Raw genomic sequence first — 21,670 nt, forward strand, 5'->3', positions numbered from 1 at the left:
CTATCTATCAATGAAGAGCGCTTACCACTGCTTTATCTGTGTATCTCTGTTATCTCTTTTAATTCCAAAAGGTCTATAGCCTCAGAAATACATGATCTATAGCCTTGATGTGGATCACTTTGGCTTCATTTCTGGACAGTGGGAGGAAGTGTGGAAGCATCATCCATATTTATACATAGTCCACGGGGGAAATGTTGGAGAAGAAATGTAATGAGGGTGTGTAGTGGTTCAAGGTCTCAATGTAAATCAAATGAAAACAGAGGCAGGAAAATATGGCACTGTTGACTTTCCATACAACCTGCACGTCATGCGTCCGCGCGATATGTTACAAAACCACGCGAGACTTGCTGCTTGTTTATTCTCGAAAGATGGCGGCGGCGCCTCCAGAAGAGGTTAGCCTGGAGTCTCGAATCAGTAAGTCACCATTCATTTCTACAGCAGATTCACTTCTAGCGTGAGGACGGGACGCTGCTGAGGAACCTGGGGATCCATCCTCAGTCTGTAGTCGCAGTGCTGTGTCTGTGGATTTATCTCAGAGTCGAGAGGGCGAATGTCATCAAATGAAAAAAGTGCTGTTGACGTGGAGGAACAGCCTGGTTCGGATAATACGTCACCTCGTCTGTAGCCTGTCTTCATTTGGACTGACGTTGTGTTCACTGTGGTCAGTGTGAGGTTGGCGCCGATTCACTGACATGACACGTTCATGTGCACACCCCAGTGAAGCTAACGTGTGAGCTAACAGCACCAGCTAGCCAGTTAGCTGCTGGTCTGAGACATGAGCCGAACCTGAACCTGAACCTTCCACCTCCACCAGAGACACACGTGCTTCTACACACAGGAGAGTCTCTCCTCCTCTGCTCCACAGCAGAGAACAGAGATGGTGTCTGCAAACAACCAGAGGGCTAGTGACACCTGAGCCTGTTAAATCTGTGCAGGACCTGTCACTGTGTGTGGTGTCAGTGTGTGAGGTGTGACAGGCCCTCACAACCCATGTCAGAAGTAGAACATGTCCGGAGACTCAAGTTTAATATTTTGATCTCAATTGTCAGAAATCAAATGTTTATTTTAGTCTAATTTTTCCTTTTTCTTCTATACAGACAAGGCCACCAACCCTCTGAACAAGGAGAATGACTGGGACAACATCAAGGGGTTTTGTGATCAGCTCAACAATGAACCAGAAGGGTGAGATGAGGATGACGATCATCATCACACCATTTCTGAATAACTGCTCTAGTTCTCATCGTAGAACAAACACATCCTTGCTATGCCTGCTGTTGATCTACAGCCCAGACCACAAGAATTTGGGCAGACACCTCCCACACAGCACAGAAAGAACTGCAAGGGAGACATGGCCTCTTTAACAAATAATGCCTGGGTGTTCAAAAAGAATTTGACAGATCCACACGAAGTCAAACAAAATCTTTACATTTAATATTTTGCGGCAACTCTTTTTCCTGAAGTCTTTAAACCATATTCATCAGCAGAATCTCTGTATCTTTCCTGGTAATTTTCACAGAGCTTCACTGCAGCCTCCCTCAGTGTTTCTCTGTGTATGTGTGTATATAGATAGATAGATAGATAGATAGATAGATAGATGTATATATGTTTAAGATCGTTATCCTACTGAAATGTCATCCATTGCATTTGGCTGAATCTGAGCACACACACAGCTCCTCTATATCTCTTTGTTCATTCTGGTGCATCTGTCAGCAGTGAAGTGATCAGTAAATGCCAGCCTGCCACTTCCACATAGGCCCAAGTCATAAAGGAACCACCGACTGTTTGACAGAGGAGGTTGGTTGCCGATCGTGAGCTGTTCCAATTTTCATTTTTTAGTTGTCTCCGCCAAGACAATGTTTTCACTCCTGTCTGTTTATTTGTTGGCTGGTTTGTTTGAAAGCAAGATTACACAAAACGACAGTACGGATTCCCATGAAACTTGATGAAAGGTTATGGTTTTTCACTTTTTTTAACATCGCAAGATAGGGCTTTTTTTCAAAAAAAATTACATTTCCCAGTGAATTATTCATGGATCTTGATGGAAACTATGAGCGTGTGAAATTTGGTGCAGCTTGATTGAATTTGAGGGGACTGTTGTGGTGGTATGTGCTCTACTGAGTGCAGTTCTAGTTGCAAACCATGTGTTTGTATCTATTTGTGTTTTTGTGACACCTCACTGTTATTGTCATTGCTTCTTTCCTCCACATGTTGACAAGACAACTACACTTCTATCTAAATTAAGACTCGACTAATTCCCACGTGTGAGCTGTTTTGTGTCTGAACTAACATTGATATGACAAATTGAACATTGAAATATTTAGTAGCCAAGTGTAGAATTAGTTTTGAACACCTGTCAGTTTGCACAGTGTGTTAAAAGGGCTACATCTCCCACTCAGGTCTTTTTGTATTGATGTTACAATATTTAAGTTAAATCTGAGACTTGGTACTTATCAAAATCAGTATAACTGTTCAAATACTTCTGGTCTGGACTGTACATTTTAACAACCTGCTCTCATCCAGTTTCACAAATATTTTTTTGCTTAATAAAAAACATTAATCCTATAAGTAATGTAAAAGTTAATCACAACTTTAAGCATGTCTCACTGCTGATTTAAAGATTTTTTTATTTATTTTTTTACATCAACGGTGTTTTGCCTCAAATGTTTTTTGTGTATATTTATACTTAACATCTTTTTATCTGTGAGTAGAGTTAAATATCTGTTTTATCCACCAGTCCTCAGCTTGCAACCAGACTTCTGGCCCACAAAATCCAGTCTCCTCAGGAGTGGGAGGCTATGCAAGCGCTTATGGTGAGAGAGGAAATTACTTAAGTCTAAGTCTTCACTTGTGTAATGTGTGTTTTGTGGCTAATGCGTGCAAAGGCCTGCAAAAGGCACAACACATGTCAAATGTCATGACTATGCTTGTCTGACATGTAAAACCAGCAACCTTTAACTTTAACCACCTCCAGGTTCTTGAAACGTGCATGAAGAGCTGTGGGAAGCGATTTCACATTGAAGTGGGGAAGTTTCGTTTTCTCAATGAGCTCATCAAGGTGGTTTCACCCAAGGTAATCATAGTTCTAAGTTCTATCTCATCTGTTAAGCCATGACAATTATTATTGTTGGGGTTTATTTGCTGTTTAATACAGAATAGCTCCAAGAAGAGGTTTGATAGCAGAATTCAGAATAGAAAACTCACATTTGTTGTGTTTGAATATGAAGCTGTGACCATGAGATAGCTCAGCTAGTCTAAAACCCAGGTAAGCAGAGAGTAAATCACCACACACTAGTGTCAAAAATGTGTTTCAGTTTAATGGCTGTATCTCATCTTTTTTTATTCATGAAAACTGTCAAAGAATAAAAGAAAACAATTCAAAATTTGTCCATATAGATTTTTAAAATCCCTCCCACCTCCTCTCCCTGTAGTATTTAGGTGCGCGGGCTCCCGATCCAGTGAAGAAGAAGGTGTTAGAGATGGTGTACAGCTGGACGGTGAGGCTGCCAGAGGAGACCAAGATAGCAGACGCGTATCAGATGCTGAAAAAGCAGGGTGAGTGCTCCTGATGTTTGAGAACATGACAGATCATCAAGCTAAAGGACGTTTCTCGTTTGCTTTATTGTGACACAAAACCTGCTTCATACATAGACTGAACTCTGGATAATCTCCTGATATTATCTGGAGGGGCTGTATGTGAGACCGCAAACGCCAGTTGAGTTCGTTGAGTAAAAACACCAGAACTGTGTGAGAACACAGCAGGAAGCCCTCTGGGGGATTCACCACAAGCGAGTGGGTGTGTTGATGATGTGTCTTAATCTCGACAGATGCAAAACTGCAACAAAAAAAAAAATACATATCTCAGAATACAGGTGGTACACACGTAGAAAACAAAGATGTCAACTTGGACAGATTCGGGAGCTTTAGGTGATTCGGGTCGACACCGTTGTTGATGTGCAGTAAACAAAAACTCATGATCTTCACAGTGGAATTAGTAATTAACCTTCTGCCTCCTGCATGCTCTAACCTGCCACCACCCCTCATCTGAACTCTCTGGAGATTTCTGTGTTGTTGACAACGCGTCTGACTGGAGAATCTCCTGCTGAGTTGATCATATGTGAAATGAAGTTGTATGACGTCTGCGGTCATTTTCCAGAGTTCATGTCTGAGAACAGCTAATATGTGTGGTGTATTATTCCATATGCTCTCCACACAGTGGTTTATTGATGCCCCTTTTTAAGTTGGTGTCTGATATTGTCCTTGTTTCAACAAACAGTGTTTTGTACTAAGTGCTGTCAGTTCTGCTTTTTATGCCGATGAGCCACAGACATGAGGTGAATGTAGTGTGCTCTTAAAAATAGATTTTCGAACCACGTTGCAGTTGTCCAGCATCACACGTGTCTCTGACAGCGCTCAGAGTGATGTAGATTCTCTGGCAGAGATATTTATACACAATGTAAGTAAATAGGCTGTTGAAGTATTAAGGTTAGTAGCTGTCCTCGTTCTCTTCCAGGTATTGTCAAACAGGATCCTGTGCTTCCTGATGACAAGCCCCTCCCACCCCCTCCACCTAGAGCTAAAAGTGCAGTTTTTGAGGATGAAGAGAAATCCAAGGTATGAAGTCTGAGTGATGATGAAAAATGTGGTTGACAAAGGGAAGGACTAAATTGTATCATCTTCATGTCTTGATCCATAAAGATCTTTACCCATCACATCCTTTTGAAATGAAGCTTGTGCTAAAATTGTTAAAGCACCAACAGTTTACTTATTCACATCCTCCACTCTTTCCTCTGCCTCCTCTGTCCTATCCTGTTTTTGTAGACGCTGTCTCGCTTATTGAACAGCACTCACCCAGAAGATCTAAGAGCAGCAAACAAGCTCATTAAGGAAATGGTTCAGGAAGTGAGTCACCCGCTTTGTTAACCAGATGTGCATGTGTATTGTTTAAAATATACACTTCATTATAATAATAATAACTCTTAATCTCAAGGCACTTTCAGTATTGAAATTTCTTCTTACCATATTGATTTATACTGTGATTTAAGTTGCGTACTCGATCTCCTTGATCAAACATTAGCTTGTATATGCTATAAAACATTCGTGAAGTTAATAACACTCATATACTATGTGTGTTTGCTGTGATAATCAAAAACTGTAATATAGCCTTAATTCTCCCTGTTTTTACATCACGGAACAAATTGAGTCTAAAGGTCTGTGAGAGTTTATCGCTCTCTTTTCCGCAGGATCAAAAGCGAGTGGAAAAGGTATCAAAGCGAGTGAACGCCATCCAGGAGGTGAAGGAGAGCGTCAGCCTGCTGAGCCAGCTGCTGGAGGGCTACAGTAAGGAGAGCTGCTCCCAGAGCAACCAGGAACTCATTAAGGTGCGCACAGCTCAGCACATTAAAACATGCTTCAGCTACCGCCTCATGATTGTCCTGGGACTGTTCAGTAGATGGGAGATTTTAGGGTTTTCACGTGGTTCTAATTTCAGGATCTGTACCAGCGCTGTGAAAAGATGAGGCCCACACTTTTCCGATTGGCCAGCGACACGGAGGATAACGACGAAGCCTTGGGTTCGTGGGTAGTTTCTGGAATCATATGAGGAAGCTCAAGACTTTTCTGAAGTTTTTTTTCCATTCTGATTCATCCAGAGCATGACTAGATAAACCATCTGATGTTGTTAATTCATTTCTGCTTACAGCGGATATATTACAGGCCAATGACAGCTTGACACAGGTCATCAATCTGTACAGACAGCTGGTAAAGGGGGAGGAGATAACAAAAGATGGCACATCAATGCCCTCACAACCAGGTATGTGTTTTTAAGGTCAATGGGATTTGACATCCATCAGCATTTATAGATATGTACCATATTTCTGTAGACTATAAGATCAGTGATGAATATTTTCTGTCCAAATCATCAGGCAACAGTAGCTCAGCACTCTTAGACCTGATGGGACTGAATGCATCAGCCAACCCAGAGCCCTCCAACCTACAGACCCTTAATCAGAACGTGGGCATCAGCCTCTTGGATGATGAACTCATGTCTCTGGGTAAGTTCCAGCTCGTTGCTTAGGAAAAAAACCCTCATCTGGCTCACTGAACACTTTTAACAAGCTTGAAAGAGAAAGTCAGCACTATTTCCTTATTTCCACTGGCCGGGGTGAAGGCTGCTTGTTGGCGAGCTGGCTAATACCCAGCATCCTCAGAGGCAGACCACACCTGGCCAGACCACAACAAAGCTCGACACATTTCCAGCCTCTTTATAATTAACCTTTCACAAATTCTGACATAAGCACTGATGTTTTTTATTGTGTTGTAAATCATTTGTCAGCAGAAACAAAGTTTGTGTAAACCACCTCAAAAGGTGGGATCAAATGTAATTAACCTTTTTTGTTGTTCTTGTCTCCTTAGGATTGAATGTAACGGAAAACTACGACTCCCAGAACTCTTTTCAGGTGCAAGTTTGAAGCTAACTTTGTACATATGGTCACATTAAAGCCAGCATTTGTAGAAGCTGAAATTGTAACTTTGGTGCCACCAAGTGGAAGTATTACAAACTACCAATATAACAATAAGATATGCTAAAATTAAGACATATCTACATTTATAAAATAATATTATACAAAAAGTGGCTTTAAAGCAGATATTGATACGATTCTCAAACCATGTAACATCATCTCCTGCCTCTTACAGCCCTGACACGCAAACTCTAACTTTTTTTTCTCTTCAGTCCTCTGATAGCACAGAATCTTCTGCTCCATCGGCATCGACTGCAGTGTTGCTACCAGCTGTGGTCCAGACACAGCATGCTCCGCCAGCAGGGGGCTCCACTGCTCCTCCTAAAGCCATGGAAGAGCTGGATCTGCTGGGGAAGACATTAATGCAGCAGTCCCTACCTCCAGAGAGCCAGCAGGTCAAATGGTAAGAGACACACACACAGATGTGGGGTTTATAATGTATATTTGTGGAGTTTCACAGTGGTAACATACCTGTGGACGGGTGGCCCTTGTAACTGTAGTGGACAAACATGTTTCATGTGCCTCTACACTCCTGATCATGTTGCTGTTACACACAGGGATAAGGTCCAACCTCACTCCAGAGTCACTTTACGAGATCTCCAGACCATGTCCACTGCCAGCTCTAGACCTGCTCCTCCTGCAAACACCACCTCCTCTGCTCCAGCTCCAGGGCCCACGTCCGGCCTGTCCGTCCATTCAGAGCAGCCCGACGCTCTCCTCCTCTCCAACCTCAGTCTCACAGCTGCTGAAAAAGGCTCATCGGCTGCTGGCGACCTCTATGACAGCATCTCTCTAAGTGACGTTACTGTGCCTCTGGAGTCAATCAAACCAAGTAAGCACAAGCAATAACACCAGTTCCAACAGGGACACTGGTTGTGGTCATAGATTCAGTTTTCTCTTTATGTCTCCACATCGGATTTCCATGCGTTTTTTCTCATTGTGTGTGCACCTATATTTCAGGCAGCCTGTTGCCAGTGACCGTATTCGATAAACACAGTCTCCGGGTTTTGTTCACCTTTGCTCGTGACTGTCCTCCGTCCCGGCCGGACGTGCTGGTGGTGATCATCTCCATGCTGTCCTCGGCCCCCAGTCTTGTCACCAACATCCGCTTTCAGGCTGCTGTGCCCAAGGTACGTCCCTCCTGTCTGCTCGTCACACTGAGGTCAGACACGCACTGTAGTCAAAGATGCCACCATGTACCTGAGGCGTCCCAACTACAGCTCTAAGCATTTGTGTCTTGTAAGAGTCCTAACATTCAGTCACCTGGAAACCAGATCCATTGAGATCCATTGTTTATCTGTTTAACTTGAGTGCAGCTGAGACACATTTTTTAATTTCTTTGGCAAACTTTTTAGCAGACAGATCCAAATTTATAAATGTAGCAGATTCAGAGAGAAAACTAGCATTCATTTTAAGGGATAGTTCACCCAGAAATGAAAATTGACTCATTACCAATCCCCACTATGCCGATGGAGGCGTGGGTGAAGTGTTTGAGTCCACAAAACACTTAAAGAGTTTCAGGGGTAAACAGTGTACTGCTTGTGTGGTGTCATCCAAGTGTCGTCAAGCCCCGACATTCATATTCGACTCGAAACGAGGTCATTTACATCGTGTTCTTAGTCTAAAGGTCCACTGTTATCTTCCGACGAGGTGCATTCAGGGACTGTCGGAAATGCTAACGTCCCCCAGCTTAGCCATTTCTGGTGGACCTTTAGGCTTAAAACACAGTGTAAATGACCTTGTTTCAAGTCTAATTTTCATTTCTGGGTGAACCTTCCCTTTTTAAAGTTGTGTTTCTGTTCACTTGATCAACTATTTGAACATTCACTCCTTTTCAGCTCTGTTTTGGTCTCTTGGCTCTTTAGCATAACTTTAGCTACTAGTTCACTGTGTGTGTCTGCTTGTTGGAGCGTTTTACTGAAACACCTGCCCGCTGTGTCTTATAATCGGATCAGTGAGTTCACACTGTAACCTCAAAACTCTGTAAAATATCAAATATTATGTATGTTCTCCACAATCAACACTTTTCACTTTTTTGGGGTTGTTTTTATCTTGTTTGTTAAAATAAAATATTGATTTGAAGCTTCTAAAGTTTATTTATGTGTGTGTGTGTGTGTGTGCCTATGTTGCCTAGGTGATGAAGGTGAAGCTGCAGCCTCCCTCTAGTACTGAGCTCCCAGCCTTCAACCCCATCCTGCCTCCAGCTGCCATCACACAGATCCTGCTGCTGGCCAACCCACACAAGGTACTCCTCTTCCTCACATAACACCATTTTAATACCATTTAATAACAGCATTTTATGTATGTCAGTTTCAGTCTTTTGAGCAAATATGGATCCAAACAATCTAAAACAATTTACTTTTCATGTGAAAGGAATGTTTGCACGTTTGTTAAACCATAATGATACAGAATGCTTTTCTGTGATAAACACACAGCGTAAACATAGCTCTTTGTTTACACTTCTATGATTTGTACATTCTAGAGGAGTTTGATTTGCGACATCATAGCTGGTAGCGAAACATCTGACATTTTGTTTCTGTTTCAGGAAAAAGTACGTTTGCGGTTCAAGCTGACGTTCAACCTGGGGGACAAATCTCACGACGAATCTGGTGATGTGGACCAGTTTCCCCCTCCGAACACCTGGGGGAACCTTTAGTGTGAGAGAGAGAGAGAGCGAGAGAGAGAGAGAGCACCCTCCTGTCATGTGACCTGCTGCTTCCTTTAGATTTAGGATGAAGTTGTCCCTCATCACTGGCAGAGGCCACGTGGTCTCAAACGCTCAGTAAGACAAACTGAGAAGAGACCAGTTGTGGGAACCCGCTTCTACCTTGTGCCTTCCTTCACAGCCTTCCTGTCCTTTACTCATCATCTTCATGCGCCTGTGTTTCGTTGCCACTTTCTCTTCTTCTATCAATCAGCGCAGAGATATATGATAAATACAGCAAACCGTCAGAAACATTGACTCAATGCAGATGTGGAGCCTTTAAAAAACAAACAAAAAAAAACCCTGAATGTGTGCATCTGTCTGATTCACAAACTGCAAGTCCCATGTCATGTGAATTACATGCAACAGCTGGAGTCTGACAATTAAGATTATTCTTTGTTTTTTCTACACAAGCAGACACTCAATCTGAAGCAGGTGTGTTATGCAAACCTAACTTGGGCTTCAACATGTTACATATTTCCGAGTATTGTCACAACCTGTGTGTCCAGTGTTTGTTTTGAGTGTTCAGTCATTGTTTGTTTTACATCCATCAATACTGTTTCACAGCCAAACTCTCAAACTGCTGAAAGTGATTTTCAAAAAGACCACCCCCCACCAATACATTATAGCCTAGATATGGTAATAGTCACCTGATGGTACCTGATCAGAACTGAAATTATTTCAATTTAAGAATGATTAATGTTCTTTTAGTTTCAGCACAACTTCAGTGTTTTCAATAAGAGGTGCAACAGTGGATGAAACAGAAAATAGTATTATGAATCCTTATTAGAATCTCTTTTCTAAATTGATGAGCAGTGAGAACTACATATGGATGCTGGAAAGACACTCATTAGAGTTCATACCTCAGCCAAGGTTGAAAAAATCCCTTTTATAAAACTACATTTAAATTCACTAGATCGAACACCTTGCTCCCCTAAACGTGCCTGATTTCTGTCATCAAAATCTATTAATTTTTTTATGTCCCATCTCCCCTCCAAGTTTCGTAGAAATCTGTTGAGTAGTTTTTGCGTAATCTTGCTAACACCCAAACCAACCAACCAGAGGGCAGGGTTAATAATTACTAACTCTCACATTTCGAATCATTATAGCTGTTTTACTTCGGTTTCAATGGAGACAGTTCAGAGTTTGAGAAATTCATCTGAAATGCTGTAATAACTGTAGAAGGACCAGGAGAACCAAATGGAGCACAGCTAATGAATTGGCACGTCGTTTTTTAAGTGTTGTCTTGGTTTTAATGCACTGTCATTTATTAGAAAAGTGTTATGACTGGGTTGTGTATCTTAGCTGTGGCTGTCTTTTTACCATGTCTCCATGTCCCAGTAAGCAGTGACAGTGGTGCAGAGAGTCGGCATGCACATGCACAACACCAGGAAAAAACTGAAGCAGCTAAATGGAATTCAGACGTTTTTCATATATGATTTCTACCCGAGCTTCTCCTGCTGTGATGCGTCAGATTGTTTTCTGTGTAAAAGGCCCATGAAGGAAGGGCACGGAATCTCTGCCCCTTTAAAAATGTACCTTTTTATTTCTGCACTTTTCTTTGTGATCAGTAGATTGGGACGCTGTTTAACATTATGTTTAACTCAGGAGCTTGATTTGGAGATTCACTTCCTCGTCCTCAACATGCACTTGTTTTGTTTAGTTTAAATTTTGCACATGAAATCATTCCATTTAGCAGGATCTTGTTTATTTCTTTTTTTCATTTGCTGCCTCTCTACTGTTGATTGACCCAAAGAGGGACATGGGAAGTCCTGAGCTGACGTCATGTGACATCCAGTTTGATTCTACCACATGTGCCTGAGATGGAACCGTTTGATTTTTTTTAATTTTTTTTTTTATTTACTCTGTACATATATGTAAACAAATGACAGGTTGGATCTTCGTTTCTGTTTTCATGTGTTCATGTCCTCATCAGAAAAAGACTCTTGACAAACACACAATGCATCAAACGATGTTACAGGATCATCTGAGCATTCATGGTCACTGAGTTGACCAGAGCACGGCTCTATGATCACTTCTTAGATCATAAAGAAGAAACTATAAAAAGATTGGAGGCAGAATGGTTCCACCTGAGATTCTGAAATACACATTCAATCTTAAACATGTGAAGTATGGCTTCAGCTTTTGATATCACAATTTGCCTCATAGGGTTCAACAATCTGTACACAGCGAAACAACCCTGTGTCCTTAACCCTCGACCAGGGGAGCCACTTCCAAAGGGATCCATACAAGAATTATCTGCTGTGATATCAATGTAACATTAATACTTGAAACCGTTAAAGTTCATATTGCAGATCACACAGTGCAGTGCCATTACTCATACTTATAGTGTTGTAACACTATAAATCAGCCACTTGATTTGTTTACAGACACATTTTCACTGTTAATTTATCAATAACAAGCAATAATGAGGAGAAGAGCAGCCTCAGTGACGATCTCTTCTTCATGGTTTGATCAGATTGTAAGTAATGAGCGTTTATGCTCCCAGTATAATTTGAACTATGCACTAAGGAGGCTGCTACAGACGTGGCAGGTTTACACAATCCAGTTCAGATTTTCCTTTTGTCGTCGCAATAAGAAGTTAATTACAGGCTTCACTTCTTCATCCCCTTAAATATCATTCTCTTCTAACTGAAGTAGACTTGAGTGGTTTTAATGAGGATGTTTAAACTGGTCCAGTCTGTACGATGTCCACAGAGACTGGGACTCTTGCTTCTTGTCTAAAAGGTTTTCTTTAAGAGCGTGAACTGGATCTAAATACAAGACTAACTGATGCATTAACTGCCCCTGAGCCAAATGCCATCACATCAGTTGAAGCCATTAAACTTCATGTCTGGCTTTAGTTTTCAATAAGGTTCATTTAAAGAGGCAGATTGTCATCTTTCAACAACCCTGTTAAACCTGGCCTTACACATGGCCTAGCATGGTGCATGCAATGCCTTAATATATTGATCAGACTGGAGCTCCTGTATTAACTAGGACCAGAGATAGAATTGCCCCCCCTGTGTAAATTGTGGCCCCTTAATGGCCCCTGATTCAGAGAAGCCCCAGGTCTGCCACTGACTGGGACTCACCAGAAAAACATGATTAACAATTTACAAAAAAAACCTCCAAACTGGATTTTTCAGACCCCAAAAAGACGCTGAACTCAGTGGCAGCAGCTTGAAGAGTAAGTGGCAAGACTCCCGCCAGGTTCTTTTCCAGCTGAGCTCCTATTGTAAATATAAGCTTCATGCCATTATGTATATTTACCAATAAAAGCGACACATGTACATACTAATAAATGTGTGTTTATGGCAAATAAAGCCGTTTGTACTTCACCTGATGTACAAATAATTTGATCTTTAACTTGGATTCATTAATTTGTTTATTATGAAAACAGTAAAAAGTGCACAATGAATGAAAGAGGAGACAAGCAAAAAAAAAAGCAACAATAATTCTGCATCAGCTGATTTCCTGAATAAAATGATATATGAGTAAAGGGTACATTTGTTTATTCTGACTTGCTGCAGGACAGGAAACAGTAAATGTATGCATTTAAATCTAAATCTAGAGAGACGTGAATTGCATTGTATCAAAACTACTGCAGAAGATTCACCCATTTGGACACTTGGACACTTAAAACAAACCAGAAAAGTAATGTAAAAATGAAAGTATGTCGCCAGACAAAACCCGAGTCTTGCTCCAACAGAACATGAAGAACATGACTGGAATGTGACATGATCTATTAGAAATGATTTGACCAATAGACCAGCACTCAAACACATGTTCACTGAGGCTTGTACATGCTTGTTGTTATTGCAACCAAATTCCTCCGCAGCCAATGAAAGGCACAGCTGTGACTAGCGAACGATGACAAAATGCTGAAATTACAGAGACAGTAAAGTTGTTCCTCCGTGAATCAGACTTGGGACAGTGACAATCAAACTGAAAATGAATATTAAAGGGAAAAAAGGTCCAACAGGAAAATATAAATTCCACATGTTGGGTTTATTAAAAAGTACAAAACATAGAAAATATAAGCCCTTGCGTCAGTATAAGCCTTTGTCAAATCCCTCGCTCTCTTGGAGTTACCAAGAGTTGGAGAGTAAAAACAAAGTTACACTGTGAGCACACCAAGAAGCACAAATGACCTCACTGCTTCCTCCTTTCATGATTCTACTTCCTGGGCGGTTGAGGGCCTGGAGGAGGAGGCGGAGAGGCAAAAGGGTACGGCGGCTGCCCCATGAAGCCCAATAGCGGGGGCTGTTGCAGAGCAAACTGCTGCGCCATGAGGGGCAGTGGCCCCCCTGTTGGCACAGGAGGAGGGGGAGGCTGGCCAAACTGACCTTGCGGCTGACCTGACTGATCCTGACTTCCACTGCCTGCTGATTGGGTGTTGGGACGGGAGTTGTAGCCACTGCTGCCGCTGTAACTCTGGTACTGCTCTGACCCCGAGTTGAAGCTGTTCCTGCGATCACCTCTGTCCCTGAAGGAGGAAGAGGAGGAGGAATTGGAGCGGTCTCCATCACGGCTGTTGCGGTTGTCACGACTGAAACCGCTGCGTCCATCTTTGCTGCTGCTGCCGCCGCCGCCTCCACCCGGACGCATGCGGCGCTCACACTCGTCGTGGAACATTAGGTTGGGGTTGCTGGAGTTGCCGCCACGGTAACGCATTCTGCCACCTGTCAGACACAATAAATGCACTTTTAACCTGTAGATAACTATGCTTATTCTTATCTAGTCAATTCTATAGGATGATTAACCATTATATATCTCGATTTGAAAACAATCTGTGACGGTTGTTCTTACCGCCTCCACCTCCACCACGGCCTGATTCCACAAATTGAAGCAGTTTTGGGTTGATGGCCTGTCGGGCCTCCGCCAACACCCGCACAAGGTCTCGGGCCTGCCGCAGGTTCCCCGGGGTGAAAAAGGTGTAGGCAGTGCCCTTGTTGGTACTGCGGGCTGTACGTCCGATGCGGTGGACGTAATCCTCAGAGGAGTTTGGGTAATCGTAGTTGATGACGAACTTGATGTCTTCCACGTCTTTGGGATAGAAAATTGTATTTTACAGCAAAGGCGGAAAGGAAAACGATGCTAATCTCATATTCTGGAGAAAGACTCGATCATGATTCAAATCCAAGATCTGATGGGTTTTATTTAAACAAATTACAATTCATTATTTCAATTATTTACTAAAAATAAAAGATTGTTTAAATATTTTGGGTTAGAAGTCAAAAATCTTAACAAATAAAGTTACTTACCTGCAAAAATCCCAGGTTTTATTTCATTAACATACTACTTCAACTTCATAACTGACTTATATCGTGAGCATGATATTGAAGCATAAAGAAAACCATGTTAAGGCTTAATAATCTCCACACCAACATGATAACTGGTCAAGGTGTGTGAAGACAGTCTGTTTCTCATTACAGAAGATGTGGGGCTCTGACAGCACTGCTGATCAAAACGTCTCCCTTGTCCCCTCCCATCATGACGGAGTGAAGCTGCTTCATCGACCATGTCCCACTGAGAACTTTTACTTAATTATAACACGATGGGATGTATAGTGAGCTCATGGAGGAGTTAAGGGAAAGGGGTGGTGAGGTACTTACCCCCTTTATGTTGTTTTTACAAAGGTAGTCAATCCCCCCTGCTCAGTCCTGGTTCACAGGGAGGCGCTGAGGGGGAGGGAGAGGACTCATCCCTCACCTTCTACGAACGCCAGCAACGTCAGACGGGAGCAGAACCATTTAACCCCATGACACACACACACACACACACACACACTCTCTCACTCACTCACACATACCCACTCAAACACACAGGGCTGGTTCTGTTGCTCTCTCGCCGCATTGCAGGACCCTCCTCAAACCCTGGCCAGGACTGGATCCAGACGAGCCCGTCTAACTCTCTCTCTCTCCCCTGTCTGTCTGCCTTTGTGGGACGGACCGATGGGCAGACATACAGGCACCTTAGGCTGCTCCCAAGGAAGGCTCGTTGGATTTACAAATACGGGATAGGGGCGATCGTAGTTAGATCTTAGAGGGGCTTAAACCCCTCTGAAACTAGCCGAGCTTCTAGTTTAGCGTGATTGAGGGGGGCAGTGACAACAGCATAGACTGTTACAGCTGCCGTGTGCTGCCAACCCTGAGAGGAGAAGAGGGGAAAAAGAACAAGGATACGGTCATGGGAATTTTGACATGTCAAAGACAATTCAGTTATCCCCCCTTCTCACATTTATCCTGCCAACAGCTGACATGTCAGACTAGCCACAGTAGCCTTCCTGAGGCCTCTGTTGCTGTCCTGCACATATGCGTCTACAAAACATAACACAATCTATCCTTAGGCATAATAATATCACTGGAGCAACTCTAAAATCTATGTGTGAAGAAACAGCAACATCATCGGTTAATACTGAGACCATTAAAGGAGACATGAGAAAAGATGTGCAGGAGCGTCCGCCCCACACACCCCTCCTTTCAGGCAGCGTGCCAAAGAGCCCCGGGTGGAGGAAGCTTTTTAACTGCAGTAACAAGAAACAGACTATAAACCAAGTGGACCAGAGGGTCTGCAGCCCCCACACTGGAGGTCACAGTCCATCAAACTGTCAAGTTATAATAAAGAGGGGAATCCTTCCACGTAATGTGCATCACGAAATTCAAACTGATTGTGCTTTCTGTGTATTTTCTCACATTTGATCAACATAATTACTAAATATTTGATCCCCTGTAAACTTTGGAAAGTTCAGAGTGCGATGTCCTTCATCAGCTTCATCACCTGAAAGTAACCAGCGAAGAAAATTCCACAAGAAATACATGTCTTTTTTAAATTTGTGGTTCAATTGTATTTGCATCTCTATACACTAATCAGCTGCAACATTTAAATATGTTTTAATATTGTGGTAAACATGTATATCAATGGCTTGTTTTTCAGTGATGTGATTTTCAATCATCTTCCACGGTTTAACAGATCAGAAACAACATTCAAACTAGTTGCCAGTTTTAATGTTGTTCTGATTTTTGCAAATGGAGCAATAATAGGCTGCTGTCAATGGCTGTTACAACAGCTATATTATTCGCTAATATACTAACCCTCTACCAAAAATAAATCAGCGAAACAGAAGTACAGCTGTATGTGAACTTGTGTTCCATTCTATTATGTGCAATACATTATTATTCATTAAAAACTAAAAAACGAAGAGAGAGGAGTATCATGTGGGATTATGCAGCTTTACAACGTATGAGAGAAGAGACGTACCCAGACCACGAGAGGCAACATCAGTAGCGATCAGTATGGGAGCTTTTCCACTACGAAATTCTGTGGAATTAAACAAAATAATGATTTGAATATTAGCAAAAAAGACTAAACTGAAGAGCAAGATGGACATTGTTATCATTCTCCCATCAGACCTCTCAGGTCTTAAGACAGTGGCTCCTAAGTGCCTTTAGTAACTGAGGACCTGCACCTCTTGAATTCTTAACCTGACGACTTACAAGCTATAAATACTGTCTGATCATTTAAAGCCAAACTCAAAACCCCAAAAACCAATGTTTGTGTGTTTGTTGCAAGATGTGGGGCAATGGCAGTGTGTGTGTGTAATTGTATTATGGGTATGTTCCTATACTGTATATATGCTGCTTTGTTATTATTGTTATTGCTATGCCACTGTGCTGCATATACAGGATGTTTTTTATGTAGATCACGCTGAATTTCTTTGTAATGAAATGACCTCTCTCTCAATAAAGTTGTCTTGGTTTGATAAACAAAGTGATTTTACTCCTCCAGACAGATGAACATCAAAATTATACAAGAAACTGATCCACAAACAAGTGAAGGGCAGAGGTCACATTTACATTTGATGTGTTCTTACCTGTGAGAACCCAATCTCTTTCTGGCTGGCTCTTGTCTCCATGAATACACATAGCTGGCCATCTAGAACAACAAAATCATAATATAGGTGAACACTCTAAATACCTTCTGTCCATCAGTTTCTACTGAATCCTCCTCAAACTGCTGTCATGTTGTTCTCAGTAATTCCTCACCCGTCCCGCCTCATTCTCCTGGTGAGATCATCACAACGCTTCTTGGTCTCCACAAAGATGATGGTTTTGTTTTCCTTTTCAGCCATAATTTCCTCCATGAGCTGAAAAAGTCTGTAAACACACAGAGGCACTTACAGCACATCTACACAACTGACAGTATGAGCTCATCTTCTGTAACATTACACCAGTGAGGATCATGACACAGTGGTGGTCAGATATTTGTGGTTATCCTTACTTGTGGTCCTTTTCAGTCTCCATGCAGACATCAACTATCTGCAGGATGTTGTGGTTGGCGCTGAGTTCCAGAGCGCCAACATTAATCTGCACAGAGTCCCTCAGGAAGTCCTCAGCAAGCTGCCGAACGTCCTTCGGCCATGTCGCACTCCACATCAGCGTCTGTCTGTCGGGCTGAAGGACAGAAACAGGGAAAGTATCCAGGTGATTGCTATGATCAAGATGGTAATTTTGAATTCAGTAGACAAGGTAAGTAAGCCGTTCTCCTCACCCTGATTTGATCAACTATCTTGCGAATTTGTGGCTCAAAGCCCATGTCCAACATGCGGTCCGCCTCATCCAGCACGAGGTAGGTGCAGCGACGCAGGTTAGTCTTCCCCCCCTCCAGGAAGTCAATGAGACGGCCAGGTGTGGCGATGCAGATCTCAACACCTGTCAAAAAAAGACTATGAAAACTTTGTTTGCTTTTGCAATACTTATTTCAACCACAAGAGGATGAAGTGCACCCCTGGTCAAGTTAGGACTAGAGGCTTTCAAGTTGTGATTTTTTATTTCTCCATGAACTCTAAATACATGGTATTTGTTTTCAAGTTATGCAAAAAAAATATTTATTTGTAGAAATACATTCTAATCAGCAGGGCTCTTAATTGCCAATGACTTTCTTTATACTATCATTCTGAGGTGAGAGAATAAAGACGCGGACCAATTGGTCAAGTGCACAACATTCAGCTGGGAGGATTTACTGGGCCTTCCATACAATCACAGCATTTTATCATTCTCCACTCAGCACTTAGAGGGGACAAGTATATTGAACAGGATTTTTGAATAATCCATAGAATGCGAACTTTTATAATAATACCCACCCCTCTCGAGGTCTCTTATCTGTGGTCCTTTGGGTGCTCCGCCATAGACACAGGTGGTTTTGATGCGAGAGGTCTTGCCATAGTCGAATGCAACCTGCTGGACCTGCTGAGCCAGCTCTCTGGTCGGGGCCAGCACCAGACACTGAGGGGAGGAGGAGGGAGAGTTTACAGACTGTGTGAATGCTCATTGATTTACATAAGACATGTTTTCTTAACACTTACAATCGGTCCATCTCCCCTCTCCAGATAGGCCTGATGGTTGATGTGCACAATAGCAGGGAGGAGATACTGAAGGGAGCGAGACGACATAAACCAAATTAGTTAGACAGTGGGAAAGACAAACCAATTCATTCACCTAAAAAAGGCAGTATTCTGAATTATATAATCTTAAATCTGTCACTTTGCAATTGCACTGCTGTTCCTGCTGTAGATTTGTTCTTGGCTTCCACTCTAATCTTGTAAAATGTGCTGTTTAAAGATATATATAAATGTATCCAAAACAGTTAAGTGTCATCATCATGCAGTATTACGATCGCCAGGTGTCCTTACAGCCAGTGTCTTTCCAGAGCCAGTCTGAGCGATTCCCACCATGTCCCTGCCGCTCAGGGCCAAAGGGAAGCCCTGAGACTGGATCGCTGTGGGCTCCGTAAAGTTCTGCTGCATCAGCACATCCATCACATACTCTACCAGAAGAAACAGGAAGTCAATCAACGACACAGTCACACAGCCTTACTGTTAGCCATTACATCAGCAGCATGATACACATACCACTAGTTCTCGTAAAACACATTGTACTTACATTGCAACATTTCTTTTCATTTAATTAGTCTTGTTTTGTTTAATATCATTATGTACGTGGCTTGAAAACAAAACAGACATTTTGAAGATTCTAGATGCCAAAGAGTACTGCATATACTTATTTTTCCCAGTAATTATTTGTGCAGACATTTTTTTAAGTGTAATGTACAGTTTACTAACGAGGAAACTGCGCCTGGTGGAAAGCGGTGACAGCTTTTGGACAGCCAGTGCCTCTGATGGTGATCTCCTTCTTCCTGCGATACTCTTCCATTTCATACTGGATATGAAACCAAAAGGGGGAAAAACATATATGTAGACTTTGTTAATACGAATATTTTTCAGGATATCTTGTGATATTAGATATAGAATTTACCTGACTAATGTGTTGGATCTCAGGGTGTTCAGTATAGAAATTCTTCTCAAATTTTGGCAGCTCGTCCATGTTCCACTTCTTCTTGCGGAGACGCTCTCCTGGATTCCCAAACTTCATGGGTGGGGGTCCACCTCGACCACCCGTGGCCCCAAACCGTGGCCTGAATAATGTTGATCAAGACATTAAGACCACCAGAGAATCAGTGTCACCACTGCAGCACTAGCCTTTACCAAAGCAATTGTGTGCTGATCATGTCTATCTGTCTTTTGGGTTTGTCTGACCAACATGGTTACGGCTGAATCGAAATGCCCAGAAGTCTCTGCACTTACAGACTTGACGGCTCATAACTGTTCTCTCAATTCATAGGGGCTCATAAGAACTTTATGGCTGTGATTTATAAGAGATCTCTACCAGTCTACAAATGAAAATTACCATAAGCACAATTTACACAGCCTAAATAATCTGTATTTATTTAAGATTATTATTTTTCTCATATTTTCAATCTATAAGTAGATTTATGTAAAGAAGCTTGAACGTCGCAAAAAATGTATTAGTTTGTGATGATTTTCAGTGTCTGAGGAGAATGTTACTGTACATTATGAACTTAGGTGTGAATACTTCAAAAAGTGTTCACAACTCTTGTGTTTTTGTATTTTATTGTGTTTTATGTGTTTAGAATTTTGGTCTATCCATCTTAACTCAAGCAAAAACATGTTGCAGTCTTGTTTATTTATCATAAGAAAAAAAATTGTCAAGTCAAATATCAAATAAATCTTTTGTTTGCAGTTGCAGCTTCCAGTCTCTACATGCTTTGCACCCCTGGACTTCTCACCGAAACTCTGTCAGGACTTGAAAGGAAAGTGTATGTAATTCACCATCTTCAGGTTTCTCAGTTAAAGGGATATAACAGCATTAAGTACTACGTCTGGCGAGTGGCTTCCGTTTGTTCAAGTGAGTTTTGGCTTCTTTTTTGCTTCCCTGACCATGACCCTTCTTGTCTGGTCTTGGAGGACCCCTGGTGGTTCCAAACCTCTTCGATTTTTGCAGTGATCAAAGCAACTGGGATCCTGGGAACACTCACAGATTTAGAAGTTCTTTATAGCCTTGCTCAGACTTATGCCTTGGCCCAGAGATGGACAACACCAAACAAGTATAACAGCCATAGTTAAATGAAAAGAATACACAATCTGCAGGGCCGTAGCAAAGGATCTGAATATGTTGTTAAATAAGATATTTTGGTCTTGAATTTCTTTACAAATTTGCCTTTGTCTTCATGGGTTATTAAGTAATACGATTTATACGCAATATTGCATCATCAATTTCAATTCAAATCTACAATGCAGTAAAGAGTGCAAAAAGAGAAGGGATGGGGATATTTTCCGTAGCCACTGCAAATATAACATCAGAGATTCAATTTAGTGTGGAAGAAACCCAGTGACCTCACCTACAGCGCCACCATCAGGCCAAATTGAGACTTTCTTAACAACATGACATTTACCCTGGGGCCAAATTAGGATCAATAGTAGGACGAAAAGATTGTTTTAAAAAAAAGTTCTGTGGTTTTTAAAAGTGTTTACAGTGTTTACAGTGGAAGTAAACAACAAGGTCTGTGCTCGCTCTGCTCCCCTGATAGGAAACACTAGTTAGTAAACATGTCCTCCGCTCACACACTCCCTGTGCTGTCCAGACATGATGCAACACAGCCTCGCTGGTAAATAACCGTGTTGCTTCCATGAATAAAGTGCGGAGTTACCTGTCTCGCCCGCGGTCTCTGCCCCTGTCTCCATAAGACGAGCCTCCTCTCATGTTGCTGGAATCCTCTCCGCTGGGTTGGACACGTTCGCTCACTTTTCACGCCGACTTTTTTAACGTTAAGTTCTGTATTTAAGTGCAAAATAAAGAGAACAGATACCTGTAAAAACACCCGAGGATTCCTATGATCATAAATAAACGTTGAGTGGACGATTATTCCGCTTAAAAGGACTTCAGTAAACAAATGCTAGATGCGTCACGGGCCGCCGCGCTCTTGTCTCCCCTGCCCTCTTTAGCGACGTAACTCCAGCTAGTAGTTCTACGTAGCCTCCCGTCAGTGACAGCGACGCTACGCAAAAACAGTCTGCTTAGTGCAAATG

At 42.1% G+C, this 21,670-nt stretch overlaps 2 protein-coding genes across 2 annotated transcripts; one reads left to right on the forward strand and one right to left on the reverse strand.

Moving 5' to 3' along the window:
- The first annotated feature begins 349 nt into the window (after window positions 1-349).
- Window positions 350-13,190, forward strand: LOC118121509 (ADP-ribosylation factor-binding protein GGA1). Its single transcript, XM_035177442.2, has 17 exons — window positions 350-414; window positions 1,098-1,182; window positions 2,735-2,810; window positions 2,972-3,070; window positions 3,429-3,552; window positions 4,511-4,611; window positions 4,819-4,899; window positions 5,241-5,378; window positions 5,489-5,570; window positions 5,699-5,809; window positions 5,922-6,050; window positions 6,412-6,455; window positions 6,731-6,921; window positions 7,076-7,350; window positions 7,479-7,648; window positions 8,653-8,763; window positions 9,064-13,190. Exons 1-17 carry the CDS (start codon window positions 369-371, stop codon window positions 9,172-9,174), a joined length of 1,974 nt encoding a protein of 657 aa, XP_035033333.1. The 5' UTR covers window positions 350-368; the 3' UTR covers window positions 9,175-13,190.
- LOC118121518 (probable ATP-dependent RNA helicase DDX17) lies at window positions 12,721-21,589 on the reverse strand. The gene is made up of 13 exons (XM_035177455.2): window positions 21,292-21,589; window positions 19,539-19,698; window positions 19,346-19,442; window positions 18,917-19,050; window positions 18,590-18,655; window positions 18,368-18,509; window positions 17,776-17,936; window positions 17,506-17,678; window positions 17,271-17,381; window positions 17,099-17,160; window positions 16,486-16,545; window positions 14,035-14,271; window positions 12,721-13,907 (listed from the first exon to the last, which is right to left on the reverse strand). The coding sequence occupies exons 1-13, from the start codon at window positions 21,342-21,344 to the stop codon at window positions 13,402-13,404; spliced, it is 1,962 nt and encodes a 653-aa protein (XP_035033346.2). The 5' UTR covers window positions 21,345-21,589; the 3' UTR covers window positions 12,721-13,401.
- Window positions 21,590-21,670: the final 81 nt, after the last annotated feature.

This window comes from Hippoglossus stenolepis, chromosome 2, assembly GCF_022539355.2.
Source record: "Hippoglossus stenolepis isolate QCI-W04-F060 chromosome 2, HSTE1.2, whole genome shotgun sequence".
NCBI lineage: Eukaryota > Metazoa > Chordata > Actinopteri > Pleuronectiformes > Pleuronectidae > Hippoglossus > Hippoglossus stenolepis.

Coding starts and splice junctions, on each gene's coding strand:
- LOC118121509 (XM_035177442.2), top strand. CDS start 369: ATGGCGGCGGCGCCTCCAGAAGAGGTTAGCCTGGAGTCTCGAATCA. Junction 5,571..5,698: donor GGATAACGACGAAGCCTTGG/GTTCGTGGGTAG, acceptor TTCTGCTTACAG/CGGATATATTACAGGCCAAT. Junction 7,649..8,652: donor TTCAGGCTGCTGTGCCCAAG/GTACGTCCCTCC, acceptor TATGTTGCCTAG/GTGATGAAGGTGAAGCTGCA.
- LOC118121518 (XM_035177455.2), bottom strand. CDS start 21,344: ATGAGAGGAGGCTCGTCTTATGGAGACAGGGGCAGAGACCGCGGGCGA. Junction 17,679..17,775: donor AGATAGTTGATCAAATCAGG/GTGAGGAGAACG, acceptor TCTGTCCTTCAG/CCCGACAGACAGACGCTGAT. Junction 17,382..17,505: donor GAGACTGAAAAGGACCACAA/GTAAGGATAACC, acceptor GTGTGTTTACAG/ACTTTTTCAGCTCATGGAGG.